The 16,044-nt window shown below is 32.7% G+C and overlaps 1 protein-coding gene across 2 annotated transcripts in view; it reads right to left on the bottom strand.

The window, feature by feature from the left end:
* The window catches only part of PPP4R3B (protein phosphatase 4 regulatory subunit 3B), a 48,960-nt gene that overhangs the window by 15,752 nt on the left and 17,164 nt on the right, over window positions 1-16,044 (bottom strand). For both annotated transcript variants that reach the window (XM_043917972.1, XM_043917973.1), the window contains exons 4-11: window positions 15,200-15,823; window positions 12,379-12,456; window positions 11,157-11,273; window positions 9,594-9,710; window positions 5,781-5,912; window positions 4,617-4,719; window positions 2,091-2,132; window positions 306-464 (exon numbers count right to left, since the gene is read on the bottom strand). In XM_043917972.1, coding sequence (XP_043773907.1) covers window positions 306-464; window positions 2,091-2,132; window positions 4,617-4,719; window positions 5,781-5,912; window positions 9,594-9,710; window positions 11,157-11,273; window positions 12,379-12,456; window positions 15,200-15,823 — 1,372 coding nt within the window. The remainder of the gene's footprint in view (window positions 1-305; window positions 465-2,090; window positions 2,133-4,616; window positions 4,720-5,780; window positions 5,913-9,593; window positions 9,711-11,156; window positions 11,274-12,378; window positions 12,457-15,199; window positions 15,824-16,044) is intronic.

Genomic DNA, 16,044 nt, shown 5'->3' with positions numbered 1-16,044 from the left:
AACTTAATTTTACAAGTTTAAATAACCTGAGTTACACAAAAACATATAAGGCCCATATCTCAAAAATAAGAGTCACTACTAAACGGCAGTTTCATGAAACAGATGTAAAAGATGGCAGGAGAGGTTCTGTTAGTGATATCATTGCACATGGTATTATATCACAACTGAATCTAAATGTGAGCAATATGTAGGTGGGAGAAGCACTATGACCTATTCCTCCTGTCCTTTAAATAATAGACTAAAACTATTAAAAATGTTGTTCCATAAGACATTTTACAAGAATGTTCATTAAAACTGTTACTTACACAAGGCCAGGAAAGTGTGCTTTGAATTCATCAAGACCAAGACTCTTCTTAGCAAGTCCTTGTTCATAATATAGTTTTTTATGTGATACGTGTGATGTTCCACACAAAATGTGAGTAGTTCTAAAATTAAGGCAAGCAGCTGTGCAGTTTGGTAATTATCTGCAAAGAAAATCATTGCATGAAAATACACACTGCAACACATCTAGACAAAGAGAATACTAAGTATAAATCCTTTATTTTAGAAGAAAAGTAAAACTGTATTTTTTCCTAATTTCTGTATCAATTAAAGAAGCTACAGATTTTTATTTTTTCATTAGGTAGACTCTCCAGAAGTATTAGTAGTTTTACCTACTAAATACTTCCTAAGGCTCTAATATAAAATATTTAAGTATGTTAAATAAAAATCTACAAACATGATAATAAGACCCTCATTGCACTGAGATTTTCTTAGTAATGATTTTATAATATGTGCTATCATTATTAACATTAATGGGTCTATAAAAGGATCTACCCCATAGTAAAGAGGAAATATCTTAAACTTTTTGCCTAAAGTGGTACAACACAAATCTCTCAAGAAAAATTAATATGCTTTCTTTAAAGACATCTTTAAGAAAAGGACATTTCTGGCTGTTTGAATATCAAGTGAAAAATGTTATATCAAGATTTTAAGACAATAATCTTTTTAACATCAAACCACGATATCGATGAAAGGCCTACTAAAATATTCCAGCTTTTTCTTCCTCAAGAGGCTTTTGTTTACATACTCATGGAATGATTTACAATTGCTTCTTGAACATCAAGATTGAATAGGTAATTACCCATACCTACTGTAAATATTTTAAGCAAGAAAACATTAAGCTATGAAGAAATTATGGAATCAAAGCCTTAGAGAATAGGAAAAAAAACGGACATCATCTAGTCCAACTATTTTATTTCTCACATAAATATTTTGTGGAACATCACATGATGTTATCAGGAAGAAATTTCAGCATCTTTTTAATAAAAGAATGACCATCAAGTATAGAAAATACAGTTCTGATACTCAAAGATCTTTTCTACTACAAATCTAAGAGTTTTACCTGCTCCAGACTAATTAGTGTAACAGCCAACACCACAGCCAATATTTGAACTAGTTTCTTACCATTAAAAACAATTCTCTTTAATTTCTCAATTCGCAAATTTTATTTACAAAAGATTTTCCAACAGCAGTCTGTAGTGTTAAATTAATGTCTTGTTTTCACTTTCCCAAATTAGGATGTGAAATCACTCACAATATATCTAATAATTCAATCTCTGAATTGCTTCCTTATTTGAAACTGGCTTCCCTAGAACTCTGATGAGCCTGGTAGAAAAGACAGGATGCTTAGGTACACACAGCATATTTTCCATATTACCGGGTCAATACCTGATACATATGTTCCAAGTAGAAATAACAGTGCTTATACTCAGAATCATGAGACATCTATGTATGCAAAGACTGTTATGAAGACTACTTCCTAACTGATTTGCCTTAGTTTACTGTATTTAAAAAATAAGAAGGAACTAATCCTCAACTTTTAGAGGTCTTCTAAAAAAAAAATGCAGGACATAAATTTACAGGAAAAAAAAGTTTCAAATGGATTTTCCATCTTTGATATTAGAGTTGAATTTTTTTCTTTTAAAAAAAATCTAGTTTTGGATTTTTGGATAAAATAAACCTTTCCTAGTTTTGTCTAAGTACATTATATTCTGAATAGGAAAAACATATAATTTGCATTAGTTCATAAAATAAGAATTTATACTTACCAGGACAAATCGTGCTGCTTTTGTTAGATCCAACTATATTATCTAAAAAAAAAATTAAAATCAGTGACTTCAGTAATAATACCTCACACTTCCTTAGCACTTTACAACATACAAAGCACATCTTTGATCATAACCTCATTTTACCGGCATAATAGCCATTAAGAATTAGTAGCTTCAGTCAAATATTATACCTCTATCTGCAATTTTTTTAGAGACTTGGGTGCAGATGAACAATTATCAAAAGATGGTATCAAATATTCTATTAAGATAACACAGATTTTAACAATTAGTCACGTACACTTTGAATTAAAAAAATTAGGAGTATTAAAAGTTTCGATTCCTAGGCTCACATCTTAGAGCATATTTATGTAAGGAAACATAATAATGTATACCAGAGCATTGTTTGTAACAGCAGAAAGCTAGAAACAAGTTACTGTGAAAAATCACACATTATACATGTCACAGTAATATAAAAAACAGGGGTAATAAACTCCAAATTCAGCATTTTTTGAGGGATGGGGATGGGGTAAAATGAGAATGCATAAGAAACTATGTATAATTTGTTTTTTAAAAACTGAAAAAGCACAAGTCAGTATTGACAAAGCCAATGGGAAATATATATCTGTGATGCTATTATCTAAATATTTCTGTATGCTGGAAACGTTTTACTTTAAAATGAAAGCTATGTAAATCCATGGCTGATTCATGTCAGTGTATGGCAAAAACCACTGCAATATTGTAAAGTAATTAGCCTCCAACTAATAAAAATAAATGGGGGAAAAAAATAAAATGAAAGCTAAAAATGCATTTAATTTATATAAACGGAAACTTTCTGAAAGAAAACATTGTGACATGCTGTTTTTACCCATTCAATTTTATATTTTTGAGAACTAATCAGTTGACAGAGCAAAATTCAATTATTTTGACTGCTAATTAGTATTCCACTGTACAAATATACATGTCACTTCCTACAGTGAACAATGCAACAACATTCTTATATCTGTCATGTATATGCATAAATGCTCCCTAAGATATAAATTCAGAAATGGAGCTGATAGTATTATCTAGGGTGTACAATTTTTATTAGTTTAACAAAGATTTTAACTGACTTCCTCTTAACTGATTTAACAGATAAACCATCATTTTCTGAGCTTATGTCCCCCAACATTTCTCATTTTGCCAGTTGAGCTGTATACTTCTCAAAGAGTCAGTCCTTTAGCTAGTTATATTTGGCACATGATCACATAAATACTGTAGATTGATAAAATGTCACAGAACTGTAATAATCTATGGCTAAGTTAAATACAGCAGAACTCAACTTAAATGCACAAAATTATGAATACTTAAACACTTAAAGGGAAAGTACTTAAAACCACAGCAGAATTCTATACTCAGATTGCTTAAAAAATGTTTCAGTTTTCACTCTACTTTAATAAACTGAAACCAGAAATTGTAGCTGATAAATTATGGTGCTGTTTATGTAAGAATGCAATATGGAAATACAATTAAAGAAAAGAAAGCGAAAGTGACAATGTTAGGTGCTCAATTGTGTCCAACTCTTTGCAACCCCATGAACTGTAGCCTGCCAGGCTCCTCTGTCCACAGAATTCTCCAAGCAAGAATACTGGAATAGGTAGCCACTCCTTTCTCCAGAGGATCTTCCCAACCTAGGGACTGAACCCAGTTCTCCTGCATTGCAGGCAGATTCTTTACTGTCTGAGCCACCACAATTAAAGAAAACCCATATACAAAAAACAGACTTCCCAGGAGCTTAAACAGTCTGCAATACAGGAGCCCAGAGTTCGATCCCTGGGTTGGGAAGTTCCTCTGGAGAAAGGAATGGCAATCCACTCCAGTATTCTTGCCTGGAGAATTCCATGGACAGAGAAACCTGGTGGGCTACAGTCCATTCGGTCACAAAGAGTCAGACACGACTGAGCGACTAACACACACATGCACATGCACACACACACACACAAAAAGAAAAAAACAAAAAAGGACTTGACACTATTCGAACTATCAGTAAGAGTCAGCATGTAAAGTAAACGTTTAGATTATTTTTAAAAATTATTATTCTCTGCTTTAACCAACTTTTTAAACTTCTGATGCTTATGTTCAGAAATTAAAGCATTTTTTACTGTATTGCCAACTCTAAAATGATGGTTTCCTTGGATTTTCTAATGTAGGCAATATACTCTGTACACTTACTCACTCTGATATTAACTCTTTTTAAAAAAAAAAAAATTTTTTTTTATATTAACTCTTAAGAACTCTGGGAACAATCTTCTTTTGCTAAGTGTTTACATTTCTCTTCCTCAAGGTGTAATACTTTCTCCCACATTTTGTACACGCTTCTCTACCACAGACACTCTAAAACATGGGAAACCATGATTTTACCTTTCAGGTTAAAATTTTAGGTAATAATTTCCCTGTCATAAAAAGCATCAAGTAAAGAGCCTGTTAGCTTTAATACTTATCTTGATCTTTTAAAACAGAAATCATAAGCAGGTAAGTAACAGGCCCTACCCTTTTCACGTCTGTCTTCTGAAGTATTGGTCAAAAGTGGTGCTGTGAGGACATGCATACAATGGTTGTAGAAGAAATTTAGAAATTCACTTTTTTCAGTTTTCTGAAATATACAGAATTAAAATAAAAACTTTATTATCTTTATAATTAATAGAACATCTTCAAGAATTAGCAGTCCAAGTCATACACAAACAAGAGATACTTTAGGATACTGTGAAAGACTCAACAAAGTTATCATATTCACCTTAATCTTATTTCTGAAGAACTGACAAACCTATTTCATATTACATATTAAATGAAAAAAAGCATTATAAAAGGTTTCTCCAGGGAAAATTATTCAAAATAATTTTTTTTCACGAGTATGATTTGAAATGCAATGGAAAATCTATCAATGTAAGAACAACTTAACCGCTTAAAATTTGAAAGCCCAGATTTCACAATGTATCCAAATTTGAACAAACACCAAGTTTATTTATCAGGCCACTAGAAATGGTATAGATTTTAGATATTTCTTAAAAAGTTTTAAGAATCTGTTACTTGGAAATTTGGAAAATAGTGCCTTTTGGTTTTTTGACCATTATTTTTTATATAATTGGCTCTATAAACTTGTAATGATTTGAAAACACACTTTTTCTCTAAAAATGAGGGAATTCTATAAAGGAGAAATATTCAAGCATTTTGAGATAACCACTAATAATATTTTGTGATATTTCCTTAAGTCCTTTTTGTGTAATGACTCCTTTCACCATGCAATTAAGATAATCTGATACATACTGTTTCTTTTTTACTGTGATAAAAAACATAGAATTTACCATCTTAACCATTTTATATATAGTTCAGTAGTGTTAATTATATTCACATTGCTGTTTTAATTTTTAAGATGCTAATATACAGAGGCCAAGAAACAAAAATGGAAGGGCTAGCATTTTACCAAGATTTCAGCAGATTAGAATCTTGTATTTTGATGCAAAAATAACTGCTAGAGGAATATTACTGCTACTTGAATACTGAGTGTACAAATGCTTGAATGCTTTTCAAAATTGTACAAATTTTCAAAATTTAAATATTTACATATAATTTATATATTTATATACAACTTAGTATATACAAAATCATCTAAAACTGACTAGACCAAAGTGTTTCTGTTGCAGAGTAATTTCTTACATTGGTTGTAGCCAACATGTTCTCTGGATCAATTAGAGTACGAAGAAGTCCCATTAACTGAACAGCACCTCCTAGCTCAGGATCAGTGTCACAGATCATTTGTTCAATTACGACATTAATAAGAAGGATATCCTGAAAGAAAACAGGTTTATATGAGACCTGGTTTGGATATAAGACAAACACACCAGCTGAAAGAACAAAATCAGAATCATACAGGAAGAAAAAAAAAGAATGGATGAAGTTATTTAAACTTTTTAATCCTCACGTCTTCAAAGTTCTATAAACATACTAGAGTAAAAAGAAACCCACTCAAAACCAAACAAAAATCAGAGCACACAATAGCTTACAATATCATCCTTACAGGCAACGGAAAACAAAATATTTACCAGCAATTCTTATTCGCTAACATATTCTCAATCTTGGTAACTAAAAAAACACTGACAAAATATATGAAACTACAACTGGTAATATAGAAGACACCAGACAATGAAAGACACTAAGAGATGGGTAACAAATGAGATGAGCCCTATGATATATGTTAGGTATTATTATTAGTATTAATTACTGGATTCTGCAAACTAAGTAAAAATCACTTCTAAAAAAACTGGCATTAACCTTGTGGCTAGAGATGATGTTGTGGAGAGTAGCATGGAATAGCAAAATGGTCTTATCCCAGAGGGACACTCACCTCAGCCAACAATTAACATTAGTCTACCAAAATGCATGACTAAACCCACTTCAAAGTAACAATGTGCTGAGACAATGAACAAATAATTCCTAATACAATGAATGATTTAACATTCATCAATGAGCTAAAAGAATTACCAGCACTCTAAGTTAGTTGTCTGTAAAACAGGCTTCCCTTGTGGCTCAGCTGATGAAGAGTTCGCCTGCGATGCGGGAGATCTGGGTTCCATCCCTGGGTTGGGAAGATCCCCTGGAGAAGGGAGAGGCTACCCACTCCAGTATTCTGGCCTAGAGAATTCCATGGACTATACAGTCCATGGGGTTTCAAAGAGTTGGACACGACTGAGTGACTTTCACTTTCACTGTCTGTAAAACAGGCTTCATTTTCTTAGCAAACTTGATAAACAGGAGGAACAGCTAAATTAAAGGACCAAGCCTGTAACAGCAGTACAGCTAATAACTAGCTAGGTAAGCAGCCTTATTTTAACTCTTCCATGCTCTTTTCTCCAATGGAACTAAAATTCAGCAGTCATTAAAGTCAGACCACTCTCAAAATTCAAGCCAGCATTTCTAACTGCATGGTAAAGTTCTTTCCTGGCATGAAAACAAATCTAATTTTCCTTAATCTGCTTCTCCAACAACGGCATTCATCACACTAGAAAACTCATGATCAAGCAACTTATAGCAAAATAATGGAGATTTAAGACAAATGACAGGAAAATTACTTCTTCGGATGTCACACTATGACTTGATCTGAAAAATAAGCCATTATAGAGTAACCACAGTGACATTTTTCCAGCGATAGGTCACCAAAATCTATTCTTGAGAATACTCTCTTAAATTTGTAGTCTTAGGAGAGGCCTAGTAACTCCTATCCCATTAATGTTGCTTTACTACTATGGTCTCTGAGTTTTACATCTCTTTGTATTATCAGAGAAGCTTTGCAATTAGAACCTTCAATTCAGAACCAACTTCCAAATGTCACCACTATTTACTTGCAATATTCTGGAGACTAAGCCAGGGGTGATTCAACAACCAAACTACCTGGCTGGATGTTCACTTTGTAAATAGTTTTACAATAGAACATTTACTGGAACACAGCCACACCTATTCATTTTCAAACCATCTATAGATGGTTCATACTAAAGAGGAAGAGTTGAGTAGCTGCAACAGAGACTAAAGGACCCACCAAATCTTATTTACCTTTTGGCCCTTTAAGAAAAGTCTGCCATCCTTCATCTAAATAGCATGAGTGATATTAATTACAGCTTCTGCGAGATACTTCAAAGCCTTGGTATAATAATTTCTAAATCAAGTTTTAGAGGAATAATACTTCTGTTGGTTTTATCACATTCCAACGTCATAGTATTCTTAGAAAACACATACTTTTGTTTTTAAAGTACATTTAAGTGGGTTTAAGAATTTTTCAATTCTTAAATAATTAGCCACAAAGGAAAATAATTAGCAACAGAAGGAAAGTTCTAGGTATCTACATATGGAATTAGGTATTATCCAGATAATTGGCTGGCCTCCCTATTTTCTGATTGGGAAACAAAGAACATACTTTATTCCATTGCTTCCAAGGTTTCTTAAAAACTTTTTAAGATGCTGAGATATATTTTATCATCTACAGCTTTTTATAGTCACTGTTAGTCAAGTGGCAACCATGACAAAGTTACATGACAGATCTGCACTGACACTTTCTGATAAGATCAAGAAAATATTAGAATCTGTGCAGAAATCTGTATATAGAAATAATGACTATAGGAAAAATGTTAACATTTCCTTGTGTCTTAACACATTTTAATCCTGTAATCCATGTTGCTAAAACCAAATCTGCTCTATAGTACTAGAAAGAAAAGTTTGAATGTTGTGTGTTTATTTTGAGAGAGCACACTGAATACAGAGGTAAGTTATTTCTTCAATGTTACCACCAATTTAATATAGAATTCAGCATTTAGACTCTTTAATTCTGGAAATTAAAGAAAAAATAATTTATCTTCATTTGTGGGCTAACTTATTTTGATGTAAACAGAAATTTTAAATGGAAATTGTAAGACTTCAGAAAATTCAGGGAAATGAAAGACTTTGAAGACTGTGACTACAAGAAGAAGAGAAATTAAAAAGGGACTTTTCAATGTTAAAAATGAGTAACTGCTTCTCCATCAGTTAAATGTAAACAAGGAAATATTTCTAATGAAAACATAAATAAAAGATTTAAAAGTTAAGAATTCTAAGTTACTAGGTTTGAGAGATTTTATGATGAGTGCTCATAATCCCATGCATCACTGAGGATGAAGTAACAGACGTGTTTGTTTCAAAGTTATCTTTTGTAAAAATAACACTAAGATGATATCAACAGTGACATGGTAAACCAATTAACCAACTATTTCTTTAGTCAGATTTAGCACCATTTAAACTTTAAAATATACTTAATACAAAATATTTATTCTATTTCTTTCCTACCAGCTGAACAATAGCATTAGTCCTGATTCTAAAAACTGCCTTTAAAAAAATTGGAAATATCTAACAAAAATGAATGCAAAAATCTAAACAGACATTAAGAAGTTAAAAATAAAACATAAAAAACTAGTTTTAATTCAACAGTAACAAAAACATAAATGAATCAAATTAGCATTGGGAATCTAGACCTTTAAGAAGGAACATAATGATATTTTAGTTATTTTCTACTTAACACTAACATATATTTAATATAAGGGTACTTCGTTATGAATATATGTTCATTTTGTCTTTAAAATAGTTTAAGGGGAAAGTTTAGTATTTTTGTAGTGGAAAGCACAACATAGGTTTCATTATTAAACGTTTATCCCCACTAAAATAACAGACACATCTGAACAAGCAAAAGCAACTTCTAAGTTATACTAGAAAAGTGCTTGACCTACTAGATTCATTAAATCTATCTCAATACTAGTTTGAATGTTTTTTTTTTTTTAACAATAAACACAGCAACTGCTATATATTCTGGGCTTGCCAAAGTCACAACTAATTAGAAATCCAATTATTCTTTATAAAAGATTAAAATTATGGTTATATTCCTTTTCTCTCAACAGTCTGCAGACATTAGTCTATAGGTAATTCACGCAGAACCAAAACAGTACCACTTACGTCATCACTCTGCTGGGCTTCTTGCATTACAAATTCTCGGACCATGGATGGACTAAACTCTACTAGATAAGAAAATATATCTGTTGCAGCCGACCTGACTTGCAAATCGTCCATGCCCTGATAAAAGGAGAATCAGATTACTTGGAGAATGTTGACCCCTCTTTTTCTCCCAGATTTATGTCAAACATATTTTTGGATTTAGACATGGTACTAGAATCAAAATACATACCTCTCTCATCATTTTCTTTTACAAATACTAAAAACTTCAGGCAGCTTAATGATTAGTGTCGACCAGGTGTGTGTGTGTGTGTTTTTTAACCACCGCAAAGATAAACATTCATAGAATTCAAATAAAAGAATGAGCATAGGATTATAAAGCACTGCTTTATAAATGCTGCAAAAAATTTAGGGGGTGGGAAGGAGGATTTTTGATTTAAATAAATGCAAAAATGTGAATGATGTCTCTCAGATAAGGCTTCAAAACTTTCTAGAATCTGTATTTAGCCCTGGATTTGCCAGTTTACACCTGAGTAACTGAGTCTCTCTTTTACTCTCTTAATAGAGGATGCTTTTGAAAACAATCTGGGTATTTTCATTCTTTTCCATAACTTAGTTTTCTAAGGTAGTGATCCTGAATGATTTCTCCCCATTAAGTAGTACCTAAAGGACATATAATTCATAAGTTAGAAATCTCCAGGTTTTTCTGAAAACATTCCCTAAGTTTGCAATTCTCAAAGTGTGGCCCAGGGAATCCTGGGGAGGGGTCTAACGACTCCAAAAGGGGGTTATAACACCTTTTTGAAAAGTGCACTAGAGTAGAACTATTTTCATAATACTTATGAAAATAAGTATTAAGGCATTACTGGCCTTTTTCACTTCCAGTCTCTCAGAAGTCTAGTGGAGTTTTCCAGAGGCTATAAGGTTTTATATTGTAACAGATTAAATGCAAAAGCTGCTATGAGAATCTACCTATCTTCTATTAAGCCAGACATCAAAGAGACTGGCCAAAAAAGTGAAACAATGCCACTTGTCTCACCAAAATTGTTTTGTTTTGGAAAAATTATATGTTCATAAAAGTTATTTATGTTAACTATAATGGGTTATTATTGAATGAGTTAATACTTAAAAATCTTCCGTTAATTTCTCATACAATAAATGCCATTGGATAGTTCATACAAACAGAAGTGTGAAAATCACTCCCTCTACCCCATATTGCAGCACAAGCCCCCTTGGTCATCTTCCCTCCCCCTACTCACTGGTCTAAAAAGGAAAGGAACTTTATTAGTTTCTATGAAACAGACTTACCTTTGTTATAGAAGAGATAATAGTCTTGTAAAAACATGCGGGATTTTTACTCACTTGAAGTCATAGTATATGAATCACACATTAATATTATAAATTTAAGTTAATAAAAATCTGAAGATGATTCACTACCAAGTGAATTACAACTTAAATTAAAACATTCAACATGCATTACTATAATAAACTATTTCCCATCCACAATATAAAACTATTACAAATTTGCAATTTTTTCAAAAACATGAAATGAAACTATATAATTACCATTACAATTTCAAGAGCAGGAAGAATCCCCAACTTTGCCAGAGTTTTGAAAAATGCGTCTCTGTTTTGAGGTTGTAATGTCTGAGAAAACGCACAAAATTCCTTGAAAAAATTAACCTGTAATGTTAGAAAGTACAGTGAGAAGCCGACACACATTAAAAGAAATCTTGGGGCAAACTGTAATGTGAATTACCAGTGTGGAATTAAACCTTCTCAAGGACCTGAAAACCCAGTTACCATTTTTTATAGCATGGTTTCTATGTTCTTTAGGTTATGAGAAGCCAGGATATCCTGACTTCAAATCAGCTAATTCATCTCTGGTGTAGTTGTTTATTAATAGCATATTTAGTTTTCTCATTTATAAAATTATCCCTTTACACCAGGAAACCTCTAATTTTCTTTCAGGACTTCTTTAGCATCTGACTATAAAGTTTAAAAAAATGGTAAACTGTTGGTAAACAGCAGTCAGCATTCTCTTTCCCCTAAGCATGGTTTATATCTCAAAAACCTAACTATCAACACATTTGAAATAAAAGCATCTCTAAGAGCCAAATTATTTATCATTCATTATTCAAGAAGGATTCTCCCTTTTTATTTTTAAAATTTATTTATTTTTAATTAAAGGATAAGTGCTTTACAATATTGTGTTGGTTTCTGCCAGGATTCTCCCTATCTGTTAAAAAAAAAAAAAAGGCATCTCAATAATGTTTCTACAACCACAAAAATATATGAATTCGTAGTTCTGTCCTAACACAATCCATATGCCTGACTTTATAATTTATAAGGCACATATTCCCTCACTGGGGGGAAAAACTAAATATCTCTAAAAGCTTCTAAGATAAATAAAATAATAAGTTTTAGAAATTTTGAGAATAATCATTGTATAGTATAGTTTAAATATAGTTGACCCTTGACAATACAGGGGTTGGGGAACCCACTCTCCACCAAGTCAAACACTTGCATGTAACTTTATAGCAGGCCCTCCATATCTACTGCTCCACATCTAACCCTGGACCGTGTAGTACTGTAGTATTTACTATTGAAAAAAAAATCTGTGTCTAGATGGACTCGTATAGTTCAAACGTGTGTTGCTCAAGGGTCATCTGTTCCTTTCATACTAATTATAAACATCTTCCTCTTAAATTAACAAGCTCAATTTTAAAAGCTATGTATGCTGAAAAGTAAGTGCTCTTTAAGGGTGTGAATTTCAATAATAACTTACCAATTCACGTCGTTTATCATCATCTGTGGCCTCATCTGTTAATTGTGCAAAAACTTCAGACAAAAATTTTTCATCTTCCTACATGAGAAGAAATATTATATGAAATATTAACAAAAGTATAAAGTTATACTCACTTATCTGATTTTACAAATTACAGTAAAAGTAGATGAAAACCTACTAGCAGTTTCACTACAAACTTAAAATTCCAGTATATTCATGTTATAAGGTTCAAAACTTGACAATACCTTTCAATATTAGCTAGACATATATTACTACCTCATTTACATTTAATCAGAAACCCCTAAAGAACTCTTTGAAAAACAAAAATTTGATGTTCTAAAGGGCATGCATAAAAACTCTATTTACCTTAACTGAGTTCTAGCTCCTGTTCAGGGTCTGTTTATTTATACTTAATTTAAACATAATTCAAACAAGTTTGAAGATTTCATTATTAGTCCATAGTGGATTAGAATAATGGGAGTTACAAATTCAGCAATAAAGAACACTGAACTCTGGTAGCAGTAAGATTATAAATGCTAACAGTGATTATCTTTTGGTAATGGATTTTGAGTGATTTTCTTCTTTATTCATCTGTATTTTCCAATTTTCTAGAATAAGTATGAACAATTAAATTACAAAGGAAAAAACTGACATGAATATTGAAATTCACTTTAGAGAAAATTTTCATCAAAATCTGCTGAAAGTTATGCTTTAAGCTTTAGTAATCTTTAAAATTCACTTTTATGAAATATAATTCAAATAATATTAAAAGAACATAACCTAAAAATACCTGTAACAGTGGTAACTGCATGGTTGATAGTCAAAGTCAAACCATGACACATTAAGGATATAGCCAGTATGTTGCGTACAAGTCACTTCACAGTGTGACTCTTTGTGACTGCATGAACCGGGGCCTGCCAGACTCCTTTGTCCATTGAATTCTCCAGGCAACAATACCAAAGTGGTCTGCCATACCCTCCTCCAGGGGATCTTCAGACTCGGGGATTGAACCCGGGTCTTTTATGTCTCCTGCACTTGCTGGCAGGTTCTTTACCACTAGCTAATATACCTGCCCCTTTTCTTACTGTGAATCCCCCATGAAGAGGTATCAGTCCCTTAAAGCCTTTCTGAAACAAGGTAGAGCATATATGAAAAAATGAATGAAAAGCACTAGGTATGACTATGGAAAATATAATATGCTCTCCCAATAAATATCCTTTGGTGCTACTCAAAGACACATCATTGACAAATAACCCCTTTCACTGACTCAGAAGTGTTCCTTTTGTTATTTTGTCGATTCCCTTCGGATCTTACGTATGGAGGTCTGAATCATCCACCTTCTGAGAGAATTTAACTGTATAAATCACATACGCTTCAAATCATTTATCTCTCTCAATATTTTAGATTTTAGTGAATAAGTACACATTTATCTCAACTTACCACCTTTTATAAATTTTTCTCTTCCTGCATTGCTCCCAGATTAAACCCTTCTTTCCTGTCTAAAGATTTTTAACTATTTTTAGAATGTTTTCATTGGAAAATAGTTCCAGTTCTTTGATAAATGCAATTTCCCATTTAAATTCTTCTTATAGGATTCATTATTTGTGTGCTGACAGCTAAAGCTCCAAAAGGATTAGAGAAGCAATTTCAAGTACTACAGTCTGCTAGGAGAATGCTTTCTGATTCCTAGCATCTTTCCCCCCTAATCTCTATTACTCTTTAAAAAAAAATTCTTTATTTGGCTGCGCTGGGTCTTAGCTGTGGCATGAGCACTCTTAATTGTGTCTTGTGGGATCTAGCTCCCCGACCAGGGATTGAATTCGGGTCCCCTACGTTGGGAGTACAGAGTTTTACCCACTGGACCACCAGGGAAGCCCCTGTTATTCTTGATAATGTTCTACAAAAGCACTCTGCTCTGATATATATATTAAGGGAGCTACTGATTGACAGCTTAAAGCCTATCATAAATACAGCTGGGAAATCTCCACCTAAATTCCTGCTTCTTTAAGCATTAATAATTAAACTAGTTTCCTTAGATCATTTCAGTTTTTCTTTACCATTTCACTTTAAGAGCTTTTAATAAATCATAATTATCTAAGTCAAACTGTGCATGTCTACTACTTTAGGTAACAAAACTAAGGGGAAAAGAGGAGCTGCTCCTATAAAGTCTGAAATCAAACTTTTTTCTCTGCAATGATGTAAAAATGGGCACACGCACAAAACCAAAATGCCAAACCCAGGGCTTGTTCACCATTAGAGGTACAAACTTGTTATACAATTCAAGGAAACAGAATAAAATCAGTCAGTTTCAGTCCTGGCCGCATATCTGAATTATTTGGGAAGCTTTAAGCACACACACTCACACATACCCACAATACTAATTAGGTCTCACAAAATGGCATAAAAGGTATTTTAAAAATAAGCTGCTTCTGTCTAAGATGAAAAAGTTCAGGAAATGGACAGTGGTGATGGCTGCATAGCACTGTCAATGTACTCATTGCTATGAACTGTACACTTAAAAATTATTAAAATTCTGAATTTTATGTCACATATACTGTATGACAATGTTTTAAATGCAAAAAATGAAAAGTTAAAAAAACAACAACCCAGCTGCTTGACAGGAGATTCAGAAATATAAAAGATCACATTAAGAAATGATTCTTCAGAAAACTATGAGATAAAGCCCTGTTTTCTATGTTTGATAGTACATTTAAAGTAAACAAAATAAATATTTCAAAAAGAAGGAACAAACACCAGCTTAACTATTAGGGTGACTACATATTTGAAAACAGAATTGTTAAGAACACCTTAGTTTACTTACCTGCAACATGCTGACTATTTCAACTTTGTTGAAGAAAATAAAAGACGTAAGAGTAGAAAGAAAATTCTCTTCAAAAACTGATGGTGTAGGCAAAATGATGTCCTGAATGTACTGTACCCTGTAAGTCTGATGTATTTTCTGCCTTAGTTCAGAGTCTGTTATTGGTATAACTTCCTTAAACTTTGCAGTTTTGGTCAAGAATTCTCGGTGCCTTTTTGGCTGGGCCAAAGCAGGGTCATATTCAAGACATCCCACGACATCCATGATACACTCATCAGAAAACATAACCTCAAACAGAGTTGCCTTATTTAGGAATAAGATTCCTCTAATAATTTCATACAAATGGTGTAAGCCTTCAGTGTTTTCCAGGTTCTCACAAGCTTGGAATAGCTGCAGTAGTTTTTTAATATAGCCTTCATTTTCCAAGGCCAGAGCCAGCTTTTCCCTACGGATAGGTGAGGAGAGAACTGAGGTAACCAAGTCAGCAATCTCTTCAAGTTTATTGAGTTCACATGTGGGTAGGTCAATCAGATGACTGGTTTCAGGCATTTCTTCAAATCGTTCTTCTTCTGATTCATCAATAAGGTCCTGTGTGACTTCCACTGATGGATCCTTACCTTGAACCTAAAAATATACAGGTACAGCTGGTTACCTTAAAATACAAAAGAATTCAAAATTTCGGAAACCAAATCACTCACCACTGAATTTAAGTAAACATACCTTTTAAGGAATTAATCCTAATTAATCCTAATTGTTAATTAAAAGTAAAGTGTAGAGGGGGAAATACTACTAGCTTACAGTCAGTTATTTGAGTCTTCAGTTACTGACTGCAGATGATTTCACTT

This window comes from Cervus elaphus, chromosome 11 (genome assembly GCF_910594005.1).
Source record: "Cervus elaphus chromosome 11, mCerEla1.1, whole genome shotgun sequence".
NCBI classification, from domain to species: Eukaryota; Metazoa; Chordata; class Mammalia; order Artiodactyla; family Cervidae; genus Cervus; species Cervus elaphus.
This window is presented reverse-complemented; position numbering and strand designations above follow the sequence as displayed.